The sequence below is a fragment of the Bubalus kerabau genome, chromosome 12 (genome assembly GCF_029407905.1).
Source record: "Bubalus kerabau isolate K-KA32 ecotype Philippines breed swamp buffalo chromosome 12, PCC_UOA_SB_1v2, whole genome shotgun sequence".
Classification (NCBI taxonomy): Eukaryota; Metazoa; Chordata; class Mammalia; order Artiodactyla; family Bovidae; genus Bubalus; species Bubalus kerabau.
In genome coordinates, this window is record NC_073635.1 from 12,695,125 (window position 1) to 12,716,963 (window position 21,839).

General features: G+C 39.0%; 1 protein-coding gene across 3 annotated transcripts in view; it reads right to left on the reverse strand.

The window, feature by feature from the left end:
* VWA8 (von Willebrand factor A domain containing 8) overlaps nt 1-21,839 on the reverse strand; it is a 375,174-nt gene that overhangs the window by 252,645 nt on the left and 100,690 nt on the right. For all 3 annotated transcript variants that reach the window (XM_055541970.1, XM_055541972.1, XM_055541971.1), the window contains exons 15-17: nt 8,330-8,498; nt 5,679-5,756; nt 1,118-1,233 (exon numbers count right to left, since the gene is read on the reverse strand). In XM_055541970.1, the coding sequence (XP_055397945.1) occupies nt 1,118-1,233; nt 5,679-5,756; nt 8,330-8,498 (363 nt within the window). The remainder of the gene's footprint in view (nt 1-1,117; nt 1,234-5,678; nt 5,757-8,329; nt 8,499-21,839) is intronic.

A 21,839-nucleotide genomic window follows, 5' to 3' on the forward strand; every position in this document is an offset into this window, starting at 1 on the left:
CTAAGCTGAATACAGTTTCTCTTTTAATTCCTCTAATGTATCAAGGAATGAATGGACAACAGTTATAACCACCAGAAAAATAATTAAAAGATCATGTGAAAAGAGTCTAAAAGAAATCTTCAAGTCAATTGGATGGTGTTATTAATCTTTTCTAACTACTGTTTTAAGCATGATTCTGTAAGGAAATTCTATGTCAGTGTTTAAAATAATTTCCAAACAAGTATGAAAAATAGTAGTAGTAGAAAAAATAGTAGACTGAGAAGATGCTAGTTTTTTCATACTTGGGCAACAGGACATGTCATACTACCCTGCATGGAAAGCTCCAGTGCAAGTTTAGGAAGTGCCATGTGTAATGCTTAAGACCTCTCTCTCATTAGACAACGAACCAGCATTCAAATGCCAAACCTACTTTTCCTTATTCACTACTGTCTGATTTGAGTACATAACTTAGCTTTATCACGTATAAAAATCTCTTTTTTATTATGCCTAAGTAAAGGTCCGTCCAGTCAAGGCTATGGTTTTTCCTGTGGTCATGTATGGATGTGAGAGTTGGACTATAAAGAAAGCTGAGCACCAAAGAATTGATGCTTTTCAACTGTGGTGTTGGAGAAGACTCTTGAGAGTCCCTTGGACTGCAAGGAGATCCAACCAGTCCATCCTAAAGGAGGTCAGTCCTGGGTGTTCATTGGAAGGACTGATGCTGAAGCTGAAACTCCAATACTTTGGCCACCTGATACAAAGAACTAACTCTCTGGAAAAGACCCTGATGCTGGGAGGGATTGGGGGCAGGAGGAGAAGGGGACAACAGAGGATGAGATGGCTGGATGGCATCACTGACTCGATGGACGTGAGTCTGAGTAAACTCCAGGAGTTAGTGATGGACAGGGAGGCCTGGCGTGCTGCAATTCATGGGGTTGCAAAGAGTTGGACACGACTGAGCAACTGAACTGAACTGAATTGAAGATAATGAAGGGGAACACTGCATACAAGGCTGAAAAAGCTACATGTTCAGACTGATAACTTTTTCCAGACCTGAGCACAGACTATCAAACTTCTATGTACTATTTTAGCAAAGACCCAGAAAGTTGGATTCAGTGAGAAAGGAGAATATGGTTACCTGGAAAGACAGGCTTTGGTGACAGCATTGTGAAGGTTCTCATTAGGGTACTGTGACAGCCGACGAGAAATCCTCAACAGCTGTCTGGTAGAAAGGGACGCCGCCAGTGATTGCGCCTACCAAAAGGCAAAGACAGGCTGGTGAAGAGTTCTGTTTCAACTTGCTGAAAGTGCCTTTGGATGGATATCATCGCAGAATTCATTATTCCTGAATGACAAGGCCAAACTTAACTATGCACTTACTGTTAATGAATTACAAATAAACAAAAACCAATTTACACTTAAAACATCCTTAAAGACAGCTTTTTAAAAAAAAATCCATGAAAAGTATTTATTAATTAAATTAAATTAAAGTGCTGTGTATAGATCAGTCTTATGGACTCTGTGGGAGAGGGAGAGGGTGGGGAGAATTGGGAGAATGGCATTGAAACATGTATAATATCATGTATGAAACGAATCGCCAGTCCAGGTTCGATGCACAATACTGGATGCTTGGGGCTGGTGCACTGGGATGACCCAGAGGGAGGGTATGGGGAGGGAGGAGGGAGGAGGGTTCAGGATAGGGAACACAGATATACCTGTGGCGGATTCATTTCGATATTTGGCAAAACTAATACAATATTGTAAAGTTTAAAAATAAAATAAAATTAAAAAAAAAAATAAAGTGCTGTGTATACATGTGTTTTTTGTTTTTTTCTTTTTTTCTGAGGAGGGGAAGGAGGTTAGATAGAGGAAAGATGTTACATTGTACAGATTGAACCTGATTAAGGATAGCCCTTATGTACAACTAACTGGGGCTTCCCCAAAGGCTCAGTGGGTAAGGTATCTGCCTATAAAGCAGGAGACACAGTAGAAGGGGGATTGATCTTTAGGTCTGAAAGATCCCCTGGAGGAGGATGTTACAACCTACTCCAGTTTTCTTACCTGAAAAGTCCCACAGCAGAGGAACCTGGCTGACTACAGTCCATGGGGTCACCAAGAGTCAGACAGGACTAAGTGAATGAACACACACACATTCATTTCCACTCCCACCCTGCTTATACAAAGCGAAACTGTTAAGATAGCCAGAAAATGCTCTGAGCTTTAAGTAATTATCTGGCTTCTGAAATAGAGAAAAGGAGTTGTGGACAATTTAGGCTGTTGATCACAGAGGTGTCAATCAGTTATCACCTGGGTGGCAGCTTACAGTTGGGAAACCTTCTCCTACACTGTTAGAATAATTTTACTTTATATTCTTATTCTTCCCCAAATCCCATTAAGAGAGCTGCTAGTAAAGAGCTCAGGACATCATTAAGTACCAATAAACATTTGTGGACTTGAATTTGAAATTATCTTAGCAGACAGCTTAATGCAATAGTAAAGTTTATAAGCTTTTTATAAGCTTTGGAGTCAGACAAATCAGCCTTCCATTTATTAGCTATGTGATTTTTGGCAAGTTACTTAATCTCTTCAGGCCCCAATTTCCTCATCTTTAAAATGACAATAAGAAAGCCCTCACTTTTAAGTGTTATGAGTATGAGGATTAAATTAGAAAATTATTCTAAAGCACTTAGCAGAGGTCAGACACATATGGGTGCTCAACAAACAGCAGCAATTATTATTCAAAGTCAGCTTCCTCAAAATGAAAAAAAAAAATCTAATAGGGAACGGGATCTACACGTTAGTAGAAATCTAATGCATCAGATTGTTACTGGCCTCGTTCCTAACGTAGATCAGCAGCATTAGAAGACAGTAGTTTTAAATCAAGAGGAGAACTTTTAAAGAAACTGGTCCTCTGGGATGGGAGAGGGGCCGAAGAGGCCAGGGTGAAATGTCACTGAGTCTGACCAGGGCAGTTAAGTGGCCCTGAGCCCCTGAGGAAAGGGAAAGGGGACTCTATCAAATTAACAAAGGATCCAGAATGGATGGTGGGAGGATGCTAAAACTACACTACACATTTGTTCCTTTTAACACTTTGCTTAAGGTCATCTCTGCACCTCCCAAGGCAGCAAAAAAAGAATGTATTGCTCCTTCTTCATGTATTTCACAGCTCCATGAGATGCAGGTCTGCTATTATTAGCATTATATTTCAGCTACAACTTGGATTAAACACTCCTTTGGGGACTAGGTTAGAAGCATGATCACTTTTTATGACATACCCTTTTTTCTATTAAAAAACACATTCTAAGTTTCAGGGACTTCATAAGCAAAACATTTGGTTCAGACTTGTTCAACAAATTTGCATTGTAGACACAGAGACAATATTTAAATATAAAAAAGCATAAAGTGCAATTCAAAATAGCATATAATTTAATGCAAAAATAAGTGGAGCACTTGACAACTGCTATAGGGGCTTAAAAATGTTCAAGTGGGTAGGAGAAATGCTGTGAACAAAGGGAGGAAAGCAACAAGAACAGAAATACATGCAGAATGTAAGGAAAGCAACCCAGCTTTACTAAAGGGTCCTGCTGGAAAGTTTACTCCCAAATATCAAAGATCCATGAATTACGCTTAAGGAGTTGGTATTTCTTCTAAAGGCAATAGGACTGTGCTATGTGCAAAGCAGTAACATGGTTTTAGAAAGACTAACCTGGCAGTAATAGGCAAAGTAGTTGAAGGACAAAGAACTAAGGCAGGAATCAGAAAGGCACTTCAATTACTTACTATGAAGAGATAAAGTCCTACAGTAAGGTTACTTGCAAGAAGAAGGAAGTTGTTCAGCCGCTAAGTCGTGTCCGACTTTTTTGGTGACCCCATGGACTGTAGCCCATGAGGCTACTCTGTTCATGGGATTTTCCAGGCAAGAATACTGGAGTGGGTTGCCATTTCCTCCTCTAGGGGATCTTACTGACCCAGGGATGGAATCCATGTCTCCTGCATCGGCAGGAGGATTCTTTCCCACTGAGCCACCTGGGAAGCCCAATAAGAAAGCAGAGAAGGGATTAAACAAATGTTTCAAAGGACTTGGCAATGGATAGATATGAAACAGTAGGAAGAATTAAGGATAAGATTGTTTTAGCTAGTATGACTGAAAGTGTCAGAAGTTAAATATGACCTAGCAATTCCCACTCAATACTTGAGACCGTGAAAAATTGCTATTTTAATCGTGGAAAATGTTTGACAAATGACTCCAACCAGAGGATTCTATGACAAGAGTCCCATTAAACCACATGGTAACTTTCCAGGTTAAAATATTCTAGTCTAATTCCAAACATGACACTGAATTTGGGCTTCGTATTTCATTCCAGTGATCAAGAAGGACTTCTCTTGAGTTTGAAAAATACTGAGTCAGTTAATAATACGAAAATGCTTTACAATAATATCCAGTATTAAATCAGAAAGAAGCTTTAGGTTGAGCCACTTAAGCATTGAATAAAGGGTTTGGCTGTTTCTGCTCTCACATTATTGCCAACGAAAAATTGAGAATCTAATTTAAAAACCCTAATACACTTAACATTTATCATATCAAACTTCTAACTGCAGTTTTAGGTAAGGATATGAGCATACTGAAGAGCACACCTCAAGGGTTTTTTGGATTAACATTATTAAAATAGCAATTCAGCTTAAAAATATTAGAGGTTTAAGATAAAAACTTATTTAAAAATATATTCTTTTTTTCCTCTTAAAGAATTATTTTTTATGAAAATGTAATGTTCTCTGGGAGAGAAAACTCTAGGGACAACATATTAATTAATAACTAATTAATTTATTCATGCATTCATCAAACATTTGTTAACTTTTCTACTATGTGCCAGGTACCAGGATGGGAGATAGTTGGTACAAAAAAGATACTTTGACCCTCCTTTGTCTCCCTGAAAGCAGGAACCACCCATGAAAAAATACCCTCCCTGTACTAGGAGGCTAGAAGGCATCCTTAGCACCAGAAACAGGGAATTTAGGGCTGAGAGGGTTATATTAACAAACCTTGTTTCTTTTTCACGAAATTACCACCCCAAGCCCAAATGTCTTTGTATTGTCAATTCTTCACAATTTTATTGTTTCTTTGTCTAAAAGGTATAAACACTGCCTGCTTTGGTCACTTCTTTAAGTCTCAGATTTTTATGGGGCTCCTGCATCTACAAAATTAAAACTGTTGTTTTGCTCTTCTTAAACAGTCTCATGTCAATTTAATTCTTAGGCCACCGAAAGAACTTAAAGAGGAAGAAGGGAAAAGTTTTCTCCCCTATACCATCCCAAACATAAACAGAATCAGAAATAGAGAATCAACAAGGAAAGAGAAGTTAGAAGCTAGAGATAAAGTTGTTGGCATCCACACAGAGGTGATACTTGAAGCCATAAGAATACATGAGATTGCTCAGCAGAGGAGACAGTGGAGTAGAGCCAAAGCTCCAGGAACACCTAGGTACTCCTCTAGAGCTAAAACTTGTTTTCTGTGACACCAGCCAGGAGAAGCTGGAAAAAATGTTAAAATCATTGAAACAGTAACATACACATAGGAGAAAGCATAGCAGAAGGGATAAAATTATCAGCTTAAAAAATAGATTTTAAAGCACTGAACTCTAAGAATATAAAGCAGCAGCCTGTCAACAACAGAAAATTCCATGGAGAAAACCCAGACTTACTGTTGGATCCTGTGTCTCTCTGAGTTTGTGCGTAAATGACAACAATTTGTCCAAAGCTTCCGGAGGCATATCTGGGACCTATTTTATGAGAGGATTAAGGAAAGAAAGAATAAATTGGGATATATGATCAAGCAACCAGAAATTATGGCTACTTATAAAATAATATTAAAATTATGTTTTTATAAAGTCTCTGATTATAGGTATCATGCTTAACCTGTGGATAAATTTGCTTATTCATCTTCTCAGGAAACACTTTTGCCTCTGCTTTCTCTTTAAGAATCAGGTCAAGAAGATGTGACACATATATGCAATCAAATGCTACTCAGCCATAAAAAAGAATAAAATAATGCCATTTGCAGCAACATGGATGCGACCGGAGAGTATCACACTAAGTGAAGTGAAGTCAGAAAGAGAAAGACAAATACCATATGATATCATTTATATGGGGAATCTAAAATATGACACAAACAAACCTATCTATAAAAATAGAAACAGAATCACAGACATAGAGAATAGACTAGAGTGGGGAGGAGGGAAGGGAAGGAGGGGTGGGGAAGAGGGGGGAAGGGGTGAATTGGGAGTTCAGGATCAGCAAATGCAAACTGGTATATATAGAATGGGTAAACAGCAAATCCTACTGTACAGCCCAGAGAACTGTATTCAACAGCCTGTGACAAACCAGAATAAAAAAGAGTATGAAAAAGAACGTATATAATACGTATAACGGAGTCACTTTGCTGTACAGTGATTAATACAACATTGTAAGTCAGCTATACGTCAACTTAAAAAAGAATCAGGTAAAACCAGGCCATTCTTCATTTACAATTCTTTCACAATGATAAAACTGAAAGGAACCTCTAACCAATTAAAAACTGGCATATAGTACACCCATAAGAAACTTCTCATATATCACATCCATTTCTGTTAGCTTCAACTCTAATTCAGGCATTTTTCTTACGAAACCAAACTCCTTCATTTAGCAGCAACCTTACACCTATGTCTACTAAGAGACTTAATATATCCTTGTATAAAGGGAAGATGCTCAAACTGTCCATTTTTTCAAGGACTTTACAACCTGTAATAAACCATAATGGAAAAGAACATGAAAAAGAATGTATACATACATATATATATATATATATATATATATATATGCATATACACACATATGCATTTCTGAATCACTTTGCTGTATGGCAGAAACTAACACAACATTGTAAATCAACTGTATTTCAGTAAAATAAATATGAAAAAAATCCCCACATACCTGAGGGGCATGATCTACTTATCAATGAAATGTAAAGAACAGTTGCCTGGAAACATACATTGACTGCTTTTAAGTACACTGAGTTTATTATGTATTTTAATTGATAATAAGAAAATTTTACTTAATAAAAAAATTAAAATTTTAACTTAAAAAGAGTAGAAGGAGATGTTAGAACAATGATTGGTATAACATGACAATTTCAGAAATAAAATGTTCATGGTTTCTCTGGGCATTTAAGTAATTGGAATTTTTAAAATTCAAAGCTCTATACCATATATACTCATTCATTCTTTAAATCAACCCTGTGATGTAATAAGTAGTATCATCCCCATCATCAAACGAAGAAAATATGGTTGAGTAATCTACCCAAGATCCAGAAGCTAATAAGTAGTGGATCTGACATTTAAAGGCAAGTTTTTTGACTTTAAAGTCTACACCCTTATCCACAATCATGCTCATAAGACCTAAAATTAAATAAAATATTTCAAAGGGGATGAGTGCAGTTATTAGTGATCTAGAATAGTACTGTCTAGCAAAACATTCTACAATGATGGAAATATTCTTTATGCTATCGGCGTGCCATGGCCATTTGAAGTAAGACTGAGCAACTGAATTTTTAAATTTGATTTAATGTGGCTACTGCTACTACATTAAACAGTGAAGTCCCAGAATTCCAAAAGTGCTAAACACACTGCTTGGTTAAGGCAGATGCCACAATAAGAGATTACAAACACTACAAGCCACTAGACAGCTAACCAGTTAAGTACAGGCTATATTACAATCCCAAGGGGACCAGAAATACCTAGGATTTTCTACAAAACCTATGGAACTAAAATATATTTGGCCTCCTCTTGTAGTTGGAGAAGGAAATGGCAACCTACTCTAATATTCCTGCCTGGGAAATCCCACAGACAGAGGAGCCTTGTGGGCGTCAGTCAATGGGCTCATTGAAAGTTGGACACGACTTAGCGGCTAAACCACCACCACCACCCCTTTTAGTAGGGGCTTTAAATAGTCACCTTTGGTTGAATCTAAAAGGAAAAAGAATCCCCAAACTGGCTCCACAGGAGGAAAATGGAGAGACAGCCCAAATGCCTGGTTCTTAAGGTGTGGTCCCAGACCAACAGCATCAGCATCGCCTGAGTACTTAAGACATGTAAATTCTCATTTCCATCCCAGAATCACTGGCTCGGCGATCTGTAAGTTAACAAGCCCTCCAGATGATCCTGAAAAGTGTTGACGTCTGAGAACCATTTTATAAGGAAATTTGGAAATAAACAGTGAGAAAAAGCCAAAAATATCCAACTCTGCTCAAGCAGGTGTCAAAAATGCCTTAAAAAGAGAGTAACTGAAGGCAACAGGCTTGTGCTGGCCTCACTCTTACCATTTCCTTAATCACTTGGATTTCTTCACTTTTGACAAGTGGTTTCATGTAATGGAAAAAGAACATGGTTAAGAATTCTGGCCCCAGCCACTGCTGTGTCGTGCTTCCAATAACAGGGGGTTCTGCCAAGGCGATGATTCTGAAGGAGGGGTGAACAGGAAAAATCGATCTAAAAGGGAAAAAAAAGCTTTTTAAGCATAACCTTTTGTGTCAGAAATTAGGTCACAGTAGCTAAAGCCTAGGCAATAATAAGACTATGGTACAGATAAAGCTATTACCCAAAGAACAAGCTCTGGAAAAACAAAGGTCAGGACATTCTAAAAACCTAAGATTAAAACAAAAGGAGAATTACCAAAGGTTAATATATGATGTACCATGTCAACTGATGAAACTCCATCGCTGGCATGATTCGCTGTTTTGGAAAACATGAATCCATGTTTTTGGATATGTTGTTATACCTACAATAAATTTACTCCATAGTCCCTTGAAGAAAAAAGTGAAGGTGAAAGTCACTCAGTCGTGTTCGACTCTTCGTGACCCCATGGATGATACAGTCCATGGAATTCTCCAGACCAGAATACTGGAGTGGGTAGCCTTTCCCTTCTCCAAGGGATCTTCCCAACCCAGGGAATGAACCCAGGTCTCCCACATTACAGGCAGATTCTTTACCAGCTGAACCACAAGGGAACCCCAGTAGTCCCTTGAAACATAACCCCAAACAGTTCATACTCATTACATAGGTCCCCTGTCTTTGTTCAAAATCTCCTGTCTTGCAAGGAACTTCTATGTCAGTCATAGAAAGACCAAGAAACATTACTCAGGATGAAGAGACTTTTTACAATGTAGAAAATTTAAGTAGCATAGGGGATCTGATTAAAATTTAAATTTGGATTGGCAATAAGAATACTTAGGTCTTTAAAAGGTGGAGAAAAGTGAACTTCCATGTAATTCACTCTTTTGTCATTTAATAGGAAACAATGTGATTTTTACAGTGATCTCTTTGATAAATCCCTGTTAGGGAATCTGAAGATGTAAATATATAAGATAAGATTTCCCATGGTTTATGAAATGAACTTGAGTAGTTTTAGAAGAAGGAGCTAGAAATAGAAACCCTTTATCATGATCTAATCATGAGTAATATCAGTTCTTATCAATTCTCAAAACTGTAGTGCAAATAGACCTTTTGCGGGTTATATCATCCTTGTTGAGAAAGAAGAAACGAAACTCAAACACCTGCCAAGATCTTCAGAAAAAAGAAAATAAAGGGACCTAAATGGCATTTCTTCATTGCCACCAACTATTATGATAGAACTCAACAGTTACATGGTTGGGCAGCGAGAATATCAGGAGATAAGACATGTGTAGAGAGAATCAGATAAATACTCGGAAGATTTCAGATCAAAACAAGTCCCCTCAATACAACAGGAAGGTTCACTGAGTCCTTGACAGTACGATTTAGAATTTTAGAGGGCCACAGCATCATTTGTAATGATTTGTAAGCTGGGGAAAAGCAGTTTATAGGAATGGTCATATGAAACGTCTGGGTGAGTTCATAAAAGCTACTAAATACCATTTCATTTTGGTAGGTAGGGTCAGGGGGAGAGACTTATTTATAGATATTCAAGCATAGCATGGGGATGATTTGTCCAAAGGAGTTGTACTAGAAAGAGAAAAGGATAACAACACAGATAATGACTTGAGAGTCCTAAGGACGGCATGATCACTCAGGATTGCTAGAAACTACAGTCACACAACAAAACCTGGACAGACAGAATTCTATGATCTGAAAAGAGAAGATTATTCCATTTTCCACTTCTGTTAAGTGGTTTGCCATAATCCAGAAAGTCTGCCGCAGGGCCCAGCAACAGATGTTGGATTCATCTTTGATCCTCTTCTCTCCTAGCTGGGACAAAAGAAGGTGGGAGAGACAGAGCCTGCTTATTTGTGCTTTGCTCAGAATTAAAGCTGCAGATGTAGTTTTACACTCAAGATGGTGAGGACACTAAAGTAGGGAAAAAACAAAACCAAAATCCAACAAGCAAGGGAATTTCAATTGCCATCCTTAAACCAACAGGCGAAGAAGCAAGTGCCACAGGTACACTGTAGATTCAGGCCTAGAACAACTAACATGAAAGCAAGCCAGGCTGGTTTTAACTTAAACACGGAGATGGTCATTGCTTATGAGGTACACTGTGGCTTGCTTTTTGGTATGGACTCCAGCAGGGTGGCTTCCCCGGTGGTGCTAGTGGTAAAGAACCTGCCTACTCATGCAGGAGACCTAACAAAAGCAGGTTCTGTCCCTGGGTTGGGAAGATCCCCTGCAGTAGGAAGTAGCAACAACCCACTCCAGTAATCTTGCCGAGAAACTTCCACAGACAGAGAAGCCTGGTGGGCTACAGACCATGGGGTCACAGAGTCTGACACAACTGAGCATGTGCACACACACACACACACACACACACACACACACACACTAGCAGGGTACCCAAGTGAGCTGGTGGTGTCACAGAGTCTGACACAACTGAGCATACGCGCACGCACACGCACATGCACACACACACACATAAACATACACTCTAGCAGGGTACCCAAGTGAGCGGGCCAAATTTAAAGGGGGCAGTTTCTGATGATAGCTGATGTGTCAGGAAAATAAGTATTAATATAAGCTGACTATAAAAACAGCCAACTGCTAAATAACAGGAAGAGAAGGACCTGTTTGCTTGTTAAGTTCTCCTCAAAGGCTTCCTCACATATAAACAGGTCATATGGAAAGTTGTTTTCTGATGATGTTACATTCTCTGAGTCTGAAAGTTGGAGAGCAGAGCACGCCTGAGGACAGGCCATGTACTTCCAGATGTGATATGACACGCATGCGTGTGTGCTAAGTCTCTTCAGTCATGACCGACTCTGTGCGATCCTACGGACGGTAGCCCACCAGGCTCCTCTGTTCATGGAATTCTCCAGGCAAGAAGACTGGAGTGGATTTCCATGCCCTTCTACAGGGAATATTCAAACCCAGGGATCAAACCCACATCTCTTACGTCTCCTGCATTGCGAGTGGGTTCTTTACCACTAGTGTTTCGTGGGAAGCCCCATGATCTGACATGCTGGTGGGTAATAGAAAGGCTGAAGAAGTAATAAATAATTGAGAATTAGGAAACATGCACTATGAAAATTTTAAATCAAGGTTAACTTCAATTTTACTAGAATTTAACAACAAATAATAATTGAAACTAAAGATACAGATTAACTTCAGATAAATAGATATCATTTCATAAAGATTAAAAAACTTTAAAGCAGAAAGATCTTTTACAAAGGCTTAAAATATTGGGGCCAATATGTTTGTTTGGGGGCATAAGTAAAAGTTTTTAGAAAGTAAAATACTTTCCAATGCTTCTCAACAATAAAAAGGAAATTAATTATGGAATATCTCAAAATAATTATGCTGAGAGGCCAGACCCAAAGAACACATACTGTGCAAATACATTTATATAAAGCTCTAGAAAAATGCATATAGAAAATTTTCTATAAAGAAAGCTCAGCACCGAAGAATTGATGCTTTTGAACTGTGGTGTTGGAGAAGACTTTTGCGAATCCCTTGGACTGCAAGGAGCTCCAACCAGTCCATCCTAAAGGAAATCAGTCCATCCTAAAGGAAATCAGTCCTGAATATTCATTGGAAGGACTGAGACTGAAGCTGAAACTCCAATACTTTGGCCACCTGATGCAAAGAGCTGACTCATTGGAAAAGACCCTGATGCTGGGAAAGACTGAAGGTAGGAGGAGAAGGGGATGACAGAGGATGAGATGGTTGGATGACATCACGGACTCAACGGACATGAGTCTGAGTAAACTCTAGGAGTTGGTGATGGACAGGGAGGCCTGCCATCCATGGGGTCACAAAGAGTCGGACACAACGGAGCAACTGAATTGAACTGAGAAAATGCACGTTATATAGACTAACAGGGAGCAGTTTCCTGGGGTGAGAGGGGGTGGTGAGAAGGATTAAAAAGGGTCCGACGGCACTTTGGAGACCGTGGAGGTACTTGCTCTCGTGACTGTGCTGGCAGTTTCACAGGTGTATAAAATATAAAAATTATCAAACTGCACACTGTGAATATATATTTGTATATTGGAATTACAAAGCTATTAATAAAACCAAAACTTCAATAAATTTCTATCTTCTGACAGAAATTATATGCTACATTTCTGTCAAATGTGTATGTTAAAAAACTTGAAACAATAACATAGAAGGTTTTTATAAAAATATTAATCATGAACTGAAAAAGGATTTTGTAACTGGCCTTTCACACTGTAATACTATTGTTCCAACTCAGAACCTGGAGGTTATGCAAGTCTGTACACAGTCCACATTTCTCCTGCTTTGCAACGTAGCAAAGCAAATTCCTACTTCATCTTTATACCACACAATGTCTAGTGTGACAGATAAGTAAATAGTTAAATAGATAAATGTATTGCTGTTGTTAATAACCATCACTGCAAGAAACTTTTTGAAGACCTTTGTTGGCAAGGACAAAACAGAGATAAGTGATAAGTGAGAATAATGGTTTTTCATTAAGAGCAGAGCAGCTAGTCTAAATCTGGCCTTGAATGAGTTTTTGAGAGAAGGTGCATTCTTGTATCAAACATGTGATACATTTGTGTATAAGAAGACAAAAGCAATACATACAGTAATAAGTAATATGGCTTCCCTGGTGGTTCAGTGGTAAAGAATTCACCTGCAATGCAGGAGGCTGCCTGCAATGCATTGGATCCCTGGGTCGGGAAGATCCCCTGGAGAAAGAAATGGTAACCCACTATAGTATTCTTGCCTGGGAAACCCCATGGACAGAGAAGCCTGGCGGGTTACAGTCCATGGGGTGCAAAGAGTTGGACACAACTTCATGACTAAACCACCACCCCACAGACCCTTCATAAGCACAGAGTTTAGAACTTTTCCTGACCATAAAAATGTTTAGGATTATTTTTCAAAATCAGAATTTGCTTACAGCACTTTGTTTTGAGAACCAAACACAGAGATTTGGGCATAAAATCCTGGATCTAACTTGAATTTTGTTAAAAATGTACACAGACTAATTTTCCAGAAAAGAGATCCTGAGGTTTCTAGGGGAAGTAGGAGAGAATGCTCGATCCTAACTACCTTCAAATGTGAGTAAGAGTAAAATCTAACAGACTGAGGATTGTGCCCAATGTCCACTTCCAGTCTATAAGTGATTAATAGAAACTGGAAGATTATCAACTCTCTTCAATGTTTAATCGTAATAAAAAAATATTCAATAAAAATACAAAAACATTAGAGCATATATAATTACAACTGAGATTAGGCCTCTAATCTTTATTGCTTTCCTGAGATAACCAGAAGCCTATTTTTGGTAAAATAAACTATTGGTAATTCACAGAGGTTCTCACCCACCCTCATCTAGGCTCTGACCAGCAGCAGGAAGGGACACATTTAGAAGCCTGTAGCATTTGTACTCCTCCTTTCCCCAAAGAAATTTTTCTCATCAAAGGAAATAGTTCTATTTTGGTCCTTACTTCCTGTGGGAAATGCTGGCATGGTTTCTGGTGAGCACGCCCATCACGTTATTTCTAACCCCGATGTCCACAGTATTCCAGGTGTCCTGCACTAGAAGGGAAGGCTCTAGCATTTCTTTAGCTATTTCTAAAGGAACTTTAGCTATGTCATTAGCTGCAAAGAATACCTGCAGAGCACTACAGAAACGATTGAGGTATATGGTGAAATTAGAACACAAAGAAGGTCAGCAGAGGAGTCGAATATAATTGTACTGAAACTGGGTTTCATACGATGAAGTTGAAAGGCTTGGTAGCTCACTGCTAGTAGCTGATAATTATGAGACTCTATGTTATCAGACTTGTCATTAAGAGCAAAGTAGTCTTAATTAGTAGGTTCATAAAAGGAAACATTGCTAGCTCAGAAAGTTATCGAAAACTGGATGAATACAATCACTTTACCTTGAGTTTTCTAGAATTTGTTCTGGGTTAAGATTTATTCGTGATTCCAAAACATTTACCAAGTGTTCTGCTATGTATCAGATACTGTGACATTTGAAACAAAGAGATGAAGTATAGGGCATTAGAGGGTCCGGACAACATTACAGCCCTCGGTTCCAGTTTTTTCCTAAGACCCAAGTGCATCCTCTCCTTTCCTTTGAACACCAAATTCCTTTTTGTGACAATTTAAGGTTGTTCTTTTGTTGCTGTTACTTGTAACTGAAGCATTCCTGCTGAACATAAATATGAAAATTGTTCCTATCTGAAAGCCAAAATGTATCTAAATTTACCAAACGGGGTCTAGAAGCAAAGTAGCCTAAATCTGACTTCCTTTCACTCTACCTTTGATCATTTTCTCTATCTCAAATGCCCCACAAGGAAACAAAGTATTAATAACTGAGTTTATTTAAAGATGAAGAGAAATAATAATCACTTCGCTGCACTTCAGTTCCATGCTTAGGTATGGAATGAAAGAATAGAAGACTTGAGCTGAGTTTCTAATTTATAGTTCAGATGCTGATGCCAAGAGTGACATATTAGATACGGACAGAACAGGCTCAACTCAAGCTATTTGTTAAGTAATATGACAACGGGTCATATTACTTACAAGAATCACTCATGAAACAAATTAATTTTCTCACAGGACACAAATTTCCCACTTTTCATGCTATGCTATTTCCTTTCGGTGGAGCTGCCCACACTCAACCAAATGAAAACAGCCTGGACAGATATAGTCAAGCGGCTGAAAGGAAGAATCTAATCTACTCTAACCCTAAAGGACAACATATTTATTCTAAGAAAATAGTGTGTTTCTCCGGTTAAAAAAAGGAGGAACACTGATAAGGAAAGGAACCAGGCTGTCAGCTGGCAGAAATACTTTGGATAGAGAGGAGAATTCATTTTGAGACAACTCGCCTCTGAAAAGTTAATAAAGTCCTGATAAATTGATAGAATGTAAGAGAAAGAAAGAGAAGTTCAGCCCAGGAGGCTCAACACCTAACCGATGATATATACAGAAGAGACACCAGCGGAAACAGAAGCGTGGGAGTGGAGAGGGGTGATGTGTACATGCGCGTATGGAGAGCAACACGTTCAAATCAGAAGGGTTCTAGTCATAACACGCCATGGAAGGAGGAGGAAACGGACAGAAGATGAAACTGACAGGATTCCTGATGTGCCTGAATGTGCTGAGAGGAGATACAGACAACAGGCAAAATGCCTCTACAAATCTAAGAGGATAGAAATTATATCAAGCGCTTTTTCCAACCACAACAGTATGAAACTAGAATCAATTATATGAAGAGAAACAGGGCCTTCCCTGGAGGCGCAGGGAAGTGCGAATGGGTAAGAATCTGGCTGCCAAGGCAGGGGACATGGCTTCCACCCCTGGGCTGGGAAGACTGCACCTGCCACGGGACAACTAAGCCCACGCGCCACACCTACTGAAGCCCGCGCGCCACACCTACTGAAGCCTGCGCTCCACAAGAGAAGCCACCTCAACGAGAAGTCTCTGCACTGCCAACCAGAGGGCAGGCCCTGCTCACTGCGACTAGAGAAAGTCCACTCGCAGTGACAAAGGCCCACTGCAGCTATAAACTAATTAACTGAAAATAGAAATGGGAAAACACAAACACGTGGACACTAACCAACATGCTGCTAAAAAACCTCCGTGGATCAATGAAGAAACTGAAGATGAAACCAGACAATATCTCAAGACAAACTGATAATAAAAACACCTTTCCAACATCTATATGAGGCAGCAAAAGCAGTTCTAAGAGGGAAGTTCATAGCAATACAAACCTACCCCAAGAAACAGGAAAATTCGTAAACCTAAGTTACCATCTAACAGAATTAGAAAAAGAACAAAAGCCCGAAGTCAGTAGAAGGAAAGGGAAAAAAAAAATCAGAGACAGAAAAAGTAGACACCAAAAAATAATTGAAAAGATCAATGAAACCGAGAGCAGTCTTTTTTTTCCCTTAATGATAAACAAAACGGATAAGCCTTTAGTCAGATTCATCTGGGGGGAAGAAAAAGAGGACCCGAATAAGCCAAATAAGTAATGGAAGAGAAGTTACAACCAATATCGCAGAGGTTAAAAAAACATGAGAGTACTATGAACAGTTACATGCCAACAGATTAGAAAATGAGAATAAATGGATAAACTGGATAAATTTCTAGACGTATACTATCTTCCTAGACTGAATCAGGAAGAAATAGACAATCTGAACAGACTGATCACTAGTAGTGAAATTGAATTAGTATTCAAAACACTCCAAAGCAAGTATAGGACTGGATGGCTTCACAGGGAAATTCTATCAAACATATAAAGAAGGGCTAATAACTATTCTTTTCTAACTGCTCCAAAAAATTAAAGATAAGGGAACTCAAATGTGTTCTCCAAGGCCATCATTACCTTATACCAAAACCAAACTAAGACAGTACAAAAAAGAATATTAGATGCTAAAATAAATGCAAAAAATTATTGAAAAAATAATAACAAACCAAATTCAATACAGAATAATGTGAATATAGATGCAAATTTTTTGACAAAATAATAACAAACCAAATTCAACAATATATAAACAGGATTATATACCATTATCAAGCAGGATTTATTTCAGGGATGCAAGGATGATTAAATATCCATAAATCAATCAATGTGATATATCACATCAAGAAAAATAAGGTTAGAAATCACATGATCATCTTAATAGATGCATAAAAAGCATTTGACAAAATTCAACATCCATGTATGATAAAAAAAACTCTCATCAAAACTGGTATAGAGGAGACACACCTCAACATAATAAAGGCCATTTATGACAACCCAGAGCAAACATGAACAAAACAAAAAGGCAACCTATGGAATGGGAGAAGGTATTTGCAAATGATATGTCTGATTAGGGATTAATATCCACAATACACAAACAGTTCATACAGCTTAATACCAAAACCAAACCAAACCAAACCACCTGACTGAAAAATGGCAGAAGTTGTGAATAAGTATTTTTCTAAACAAGTTTTACAGATGGCCAAAAGGTACCTGAAAAGAATGCTCAACATGGCTAATCATTAGAGAAATGGAAATCAGAACTACAGTGACGTACCCTCTCACACCTGTCTGACTGCCTATCACCAAAAAGAGCACAGACAACAAGTGTTGGTGAAGATGTGGAGAAGAGGGAGCCCTAGCACACTGTTGGTGGAATGTAAATTGGGGCTGCCTCTATGGAAAGCCATATGGAGGCTCCTCAAAAAAAAGCAAACTAAAATGGAACTACCATACGATCCAGCAATTCTACTCCTAAGTGTATAATCCAAGAAAATGAAAACACTAATTTGAAAAGATACATGGACCTCAATGTTCACAGCAACATTAATTACAGTAGACACAATATGGAAACAACCTAAGTGCTCATCAACAGATGAATGGATACAGAAGATGTGAAACATATATACTGGAATATTATTCTGTGTAAGAAGAATGAAATACTGCCATTTGCAGCAATGTGAATGTATCTAGAGAATATTATGCTAGGTGCAATAAGTTAGACAAAGACAAATGCTGCATGTTTTCACTTGTGGAATTAAAACAAACAAACAAAGCAAGAGAACAAGTGAATACAACAGACACAGGGAACAAACTAGTAGCTACCAGCTGGGAGAGAAGTGGAGTGGAGCAAGACAGAAAGAGAAGATTAAAATGTACAAACTACTATTGTATAAAGTAAGCTACAAAGATACATTGTATAATCTATAGAAACACTGTATCACTATGTTGTAACCTGAAAATAATATTACAAATCAACTATATTTCAATTAACACACACACACACACAAATATTTGTATATAACTGGATACTTACTAGTTGTCTTAAAAATAAAAAGTCAAGCCAAATTGGAAAACTTATTTTTTTGGTGCAAATAAAGTATAAACTTATATTTGCCAACTTTTTAAAGAAACTCGCCTTCACTAATAAGTTTCTGTGAGGTAAAAGAGATCCAACCAGTCAATCCTAAAGGAAATCAGTCCTGAATATTCATTGGAAGGACTGATGCTGAAGCTGAAACTCCAATACTTTGGCCACTTAATGTGAAGAACTGACTCATTTGAAAAGACCCTGATGCTGTGGAAGATTGAAGGCGGGAGAAGGGGATGACAGAGAATGAGATGGTTGGATGGCATCACCGACTCAATGGACATGAGTTTGAGTAAGCTCTGGGGGTTGGTGATGGACAGGGAAGCCTGGCATCCTGCAGTCCATGGGGTCGCAAAGAGTCGGACATGACTGAGCGACTGAACTGAACGGAACAAGAAAAAAAGAGAAGACGGTAACTTCTTTATCTGTTTTCCCACAGCATTATGTAGAGATCTTTATTGTAATATTTAAAAGCTGCATTTTAATTTTTATTTATATATCTGCTGCTCTTCATATGTAGGCAATTACTAACTTTAGGAAAAATAGAACATACGTAAAAAGAGAAAAATAACTATAGTCTACTGAATGATTCAGCAGTGTACAGTTCTTGTGCCATTATAATAATGCAAACACTGAATGAAGTTCTAAACAAAATTATTACCTAGTATTTAGGAAGAATGGGAGATAGGAAGTATGCATGTGTAGTGGGAAGGGGGATGGTGGAAGAAATATAAACTATAATTTTCCATAGTAGGAAATCAATGGGCAGTGCCCAACACTGAAAAATAAATTCAGAAATGTCAATAAAACTATATTATTTAGTGACATAGAAGTAAATATCAAAAGAAACAGCTCAGAGTTGAAAGTGGTCATCTCTGAGGAATAGGCAACAGGAAAGTGTCCCAGGACACATAACAGAGGACCGGTACTTGAAAAACTGTCTGGCTCAAGTTTTATGCATATTTAACAATAATTAAAAAAAAAAAAAAACTTAAACAAAAATTTTAAAAATAAGTGAAGGAAATAAGCAGTGCTATGATCTGTCTCCACCAGTTTCAGAGTGACTTCTGGAGACAGAACTGAGCCTGGTTTCATTCACGGGAATGATGAAAATCAAGGGTGATGAAGACAGGACGCTTTGGGAAAGAAGCACTACCAATCAGTCCGAGTCAAATCCTGAATGTGAAGCCTGGGGCCACTTGGTTCCTGAGAGTGTGTTCATTTGTAAACCTGCTTGAGACCATGAGGAGAACTTGGGCTCCTTCCACAGAAAAGGGCTGCCGTTTCCTGGATGTTTGGTGAGCAGACAATGCCCCTCGAGTCCTGAGGGAAACCAACGGGCAGTCCTGCTGGGAGCTGTTGCCCAGCTGCTCTGATTCGTCTCCCTGAAAATGCAAGCGCTCCCTGATAGGTGAGTCACATGCAAATAAGGTACAGTCATTTAATGTCATAAGCCCAAGGTATAATCTATGAGAGGGCACTTTATAAGTTGCCTCCCTCAACACTCAACCAAACCACTTACTGGGCTAGAAGGATCTGAGGATAGGCAATAGCTGTGTAATCAAGCGAATTTTTACAGAGATAATAAGATTAAATATTTTCTCTCTACGAAAAAATTCCAAGGATAAAACATAAACACAATAAGAAACACACATAATTAGCATTTGCTGGATTTCATTGTTTTAAATATGGCAGCAAGTCCTTTAGGGGAAGGAGTGGCTTCAATCAAGTAAGATTCAATTAAGTGACTGGGAATTCCCCAAAGTACTAATAATAATCTCTAATTACGTGAAGATATCCATGGAAATGTAATGAGGCAGAAAATTACTTATAATTGCTAGATCTCTTCTAAAGGAAAGCATAGTATGCAGCTGAAAGAAATATTTTCTTTGAAACTTCTTAATTTGAAGATTTTAGGGAGCTAGGCATGAATCCTGGGTATAGTGGGGAGCAGGCTGCCCCTCATGATCATCGGGGACAGCCAATCTCGTCTACAAACAATAAATGCTGTTAAGGACGTGGACAAAAGAAAACCCTCTACACTGTTGCTGAGAATGTACACTGATATAGCCATTACAGAGAACGGCATGAAGATTCCTTAAAAAACTGGGAATAAATCTACCATATGACCCAGCAACCCCACGACTGGGCACATACCCTGCTGCTGCTGCTGCTGCTGCTAAGTCGCTTCAGTCGCGTCTGACTCTGTGCGACTCCATAGATGGCAGCCCACCAGGCTCTTCTTTCCCTGGGATTCTCCAGGCAAGAACACTGGAGTGGGTTGCCATTTCTTTCTCCAATGCATGAAAGTGAAAAGTCAAAGTGAAGTTGCTCAGTCGTGTCCAATTCTTAGCGATCCCATGGACTGCAGCCTACCAAGTTCCTCCGTCCATGGGATTTTCCAGGCAAGAGTACTGGAGTGGGTTGCCATTGCCTTCTCCGCACATACCCTTAGAAAGCCACAATTCTAAAAGACACTATTTACAACAGCCAAGACATAGAAACAACCCTAGATGTCCATCTACAGATGAATGGATAAAGAAGATGTGGTATATATATACAGTGGAATATTGCTGCTACTGCTAAGTCGCTTCAGTCATGTCTGACTCTGTGTGACCCTATAGACGGCAGCCCACCAGGCTCCGCTGTCCCTGAGATTCTCCAGGCAAGAACACTGGAGTGGGTTGCCATTTCCTTCTCCAATGCAGGAACGTGAAAAGTGAAAGTGACATCGCTCAGTTGTGTCCGACTCCTCGAGACCCCATGGACTGCAGCCCACCAGGCTCCTCCGTCCATGGGATTTTCCAGGCAAGAGTACTGCAATGGGGTGCCATTGCCTTCTCCAACAGAGGAATATTACTCAGCTATAAAAAAAGAGCAAATTTGAGCCAGTTCTAGTGAGGTGGATGAAACTAGAGCCTATTACACAGATTGAAGTCAGAAAGAGAGAACAAATATCGTGTTTTAACACACGTACATGAAATCTAGAAAAATGGTATTGATGAACTTATTTGCAGGGAAGGAATGGAGATGCAGATGTAGAGGTGAATTGGTGGACACAGTGGGGCAAGGAGAGAATGCGATGAATGGAGAAAGTAGCATCAATACATATACTCTCTCATGTGTAAAATAGATAGCTGGTGAGAAGTTGCTGTGTAATACAGGGAGCCCAGTCTGGTGCTCTGTGATGACCTAGATGGGTGGGATGAGGGTTGAGTGGGAGGGAGGCTCAAAAGAGAGGGGATATGTGTATCATTATGGCTGATTCAGACTTCTCTGGTGGCTCAGATGGTAAAGTGTCAGCCTACAATGCGGAAGACCCGGGTTCAATCCCTGGGTTGGGAAGATCCCCTGGAGAAGGGAATGGCAACCCACTCCAGTACTCTTGCCTGGAAAATCCCGCAAATGGAGGAGCATAGTAGGCTATACAGTCCATGGGGATGCAGAGAGTCGGACACGACTGAGCGACTTCACTTCACTTCTTCATGGCTGATTCACATTGTTGTACAGTAGAAACCAACACAACATTGTAAAGCAATTTTCCTCAAATTAAAAA